This window comes from Coniophora puteana (assembly GCF_000271625.1).
Source record: "Coniophora puteana RWD-64-598 SS2 unplaced genomic scaffold CONPUscaffold_61, whole genome shotgun sequence".
NCBI lineage: Eukaryota > Fungi > Basidiomycota > Agaricomycetes > Boletales > Coniophoraceae > Coniophora > Coniophora puteana.
The window spans coordinates 1-2,664 of NW_006913113.1; the positions used below are offsets into that span (position 1 = coordinate 1).

General features: G+C 49.0%; 1 protein-coding gene across 1 annotated transcript; it reads right to left on the minus strand.

The window, feature by feature from the left end:
* Positions 1–1,153: 1,153 nt before the first annotated feature.
* CONPUDRAFT_160644 (uncharacterized protein) lies at positions 1,154–2,230 on the minus strand (the record flags this gene model as incomplete). Its single annotated transcript, XM_007777786.1, has 1 exon — positions 1,154–2,230. The coding sequence occupies one exon, from the start codon at positions 2,228–2,230 to the stop codon at positions 1,154–1,156; it is 1,077 nt and encodes a 358-aa protein (XP_007775976.1).
* Positions 2,231–2,664: the final 434 nt, after the last annotated feature.

The window sequence follows — 2,664 nt, forward strand, 5'->3', positions numbered from 1 at the left end:
AAATAGGGTACAAAGGAAAATTCAACTGTAGCACCGATTAGAGTCATAAAATATGATACAACAAGATGACTTACACCCCACCAATGGACAATAGATATCTCTTTTGGAAGAGGCATCACAGAGCCAAGGTAAGCATGAAACTCTTGAGCCCAAGGTGCTGAGGCATTTTCAGCTTCACTGTTTGCACCAAAACTGTCTTCAGGACATTAGTAACCTGCTGAGTCAAACATCACATAATCACTAACATAACTCTCAAGGCTATATTTTAATAATAGGGCAAGTGGGTCAGATAACACCATAGCTAGGACACAGCGCACTTTTGATTAGAATTTCCCACAGTCAATAGAAACATTGTACACTACTTAAGTTCAAGCTATACAACTTTTTGCTACTAGAGTAATTGTACAATCATATCAACATTTTTCAAAATTTTAGCTACAGGCCCTGGCTTAGGCCCTGGGCTCGGGCTTTGCAACAACCCAGGCCAGGCCTTAGGCCCTCAAAAGCCCTAGCCAGGGCTCGGGCAGGGCTTGGCCTATACAGGGCTTGGCCTGAGGGCTTTAGGGCTTCAGGCCTGGCCCTGCACAACACTAATCCCAGGGAGCGCGACAAAGAGGTCGTTCCAAGGGATTTTGTGCGTAAACTCCTTGGCCTGCCTTATAATGAGCAGTTTTATGTCAATGAAAGGTGTCTTGCTGCGAAACGAGCTAAACGGGTCAACGTAGGTGGATTCATCGTCGGCCTTGAAGTCGGCGGTGAGGCGTCTCCCGCATGCTTCGTCTGGGCACATCATAGGGTTAAATCCGCTGCTTAAACAGCGGTCTTCCACGTCAATGCATAAAGTGTTGAACGGACTTGATCCGGACTCTATTTACGTACATGACTCATAGTAGTTTAGTAATGCACACAGTGCATCAGTCAGCATACGCTTACTCATACGAGTACTAAATATAGACAACCAATAGCATAACTAACTCACCTACGTTACATGCGTTACAGTCACAGTCACTCCCTAGTATATATACCAGTACTGTAGCGCTCTCTCAATCTAAGTCTTTCTCTCCTGAACGACTACCATCGCTACCAGCTCTACCAAGCTACAAAGTCTCTAAAACAAACCCAACAGGTGAGTACGTGAAGCCCGATGTGTGCGCTAATGCGCCGCTTCCATTTCACATAAAGGGCTGTCAAGGCTGATCTCCAGGTTAGTGATGATGGACTCAGACCCTCCACCTGTTAGCGAGCGCTGGTAAGAGAAAAATGCGGGGGCAAGAAGGGGCAACGCGGCGATCTGTTGAAGCCCGAAGTCTGAAACCGTGACAAAGACGTTGATGTGAGCATGGTTAGGGATAGAGAGCCGAGAGAAGACCTGGGCGTAAGCGGCGAAGCTGAACTCATGGATGGTAATATGATGGATATTAGGGAGATGAATGACGGTAGCGGCGCTGATGTCCCAGGAGGGCGGCGGTGCCACATTTTCCATGTTCTCCGATACATGGGAGAGAGAAAGGCTCTCGAGGGCAGGCGTGCCTCGCAGAATGTCCCAAAGTTCTTCTGCTGTAGGAGCAAAGATCGACATGCTGTCAAGATGTAGGTTTGTTAGCCCCCGGAAGATCGGCGAATCCCAGGCAGTCGAACAACCGCTCAGACTCAAGCTACGTAGTCCAGGCGGGCAATCGAACAGCTTGCTTGGGATTGGGAATGGGTCTGCATCGAGAACACCTTGATGTGAGAAAAGGCATATATGCCTAATTGACGGTGATTCTGAGACAAGGAGGTTAAGGACGGAGTGGAGCTGGCCGCCGACAAGAATTTTGCGTATAGGTGGCAGAGCCAGAGACAGTTCCTGGATGCGATACACCTGCCCGAGCACGTGCTGGAATAATCCCAGCTTTTTGTCATCAAGGTCGAGATGATAAGCAACCGCCAGCGTTGCCTCCTTGGCTCGCTCATACATCAACCAAAACAGTTCTGTCGAAGGGTGATCTTCGTCGTAGATAATGGTTGCCCAGAGATGTGGAAATGCTAAGGCCACTTCGCGCCAGTGGCGACAAATGTGAGTAACGGTCATGATGTCGCGCTTCCGTCCATTTGACGAGTCTCTGAGGTGGGCAAAGATTTCGGCGAGTAACTCCGGGAGAAGGCGACAGACTAGCGAGAACGAGTTAACACGGTACCTGAGCGCTCGTTTTAATTCTTCGTTCTGTGGATCCTGAAGCAAATTCTGCATGTCGGAATAGAAAGACTGACATTCGGCCCCGTTCGGTAGTACATGAGTCAATAGATTGCTCATGGCTCCGATCTATAACACGAAAGCGGGTGAAGGTAGGTGAGTCCTGTCAAACACCACCACGAGAGGGTATTGCCTCCCGTACTTTTCCGTCTTGTTGCTATGAAAGACCTTACTGGCAATCCAACTCAGGTACCCTCGTCCGGATTCACGCCGGAAAGACAGGGGATCAAGGAGCTTGTTAGCAGTTGATGCATCACCAGCGTGATAAATGCCATACCTAAGGCTGGAGATACAGAATTGTTCTCTCTCGAAGTTTGTGAGACCGCTGTCCCAGTGAATGAGGTGAAACAACTTGACTGAGTCGTGACGGGAAAGAGCAAGCTACTTGGCGACTACGCCATACATGCGTTCCCAAAGTCTCGGTCCGTTCG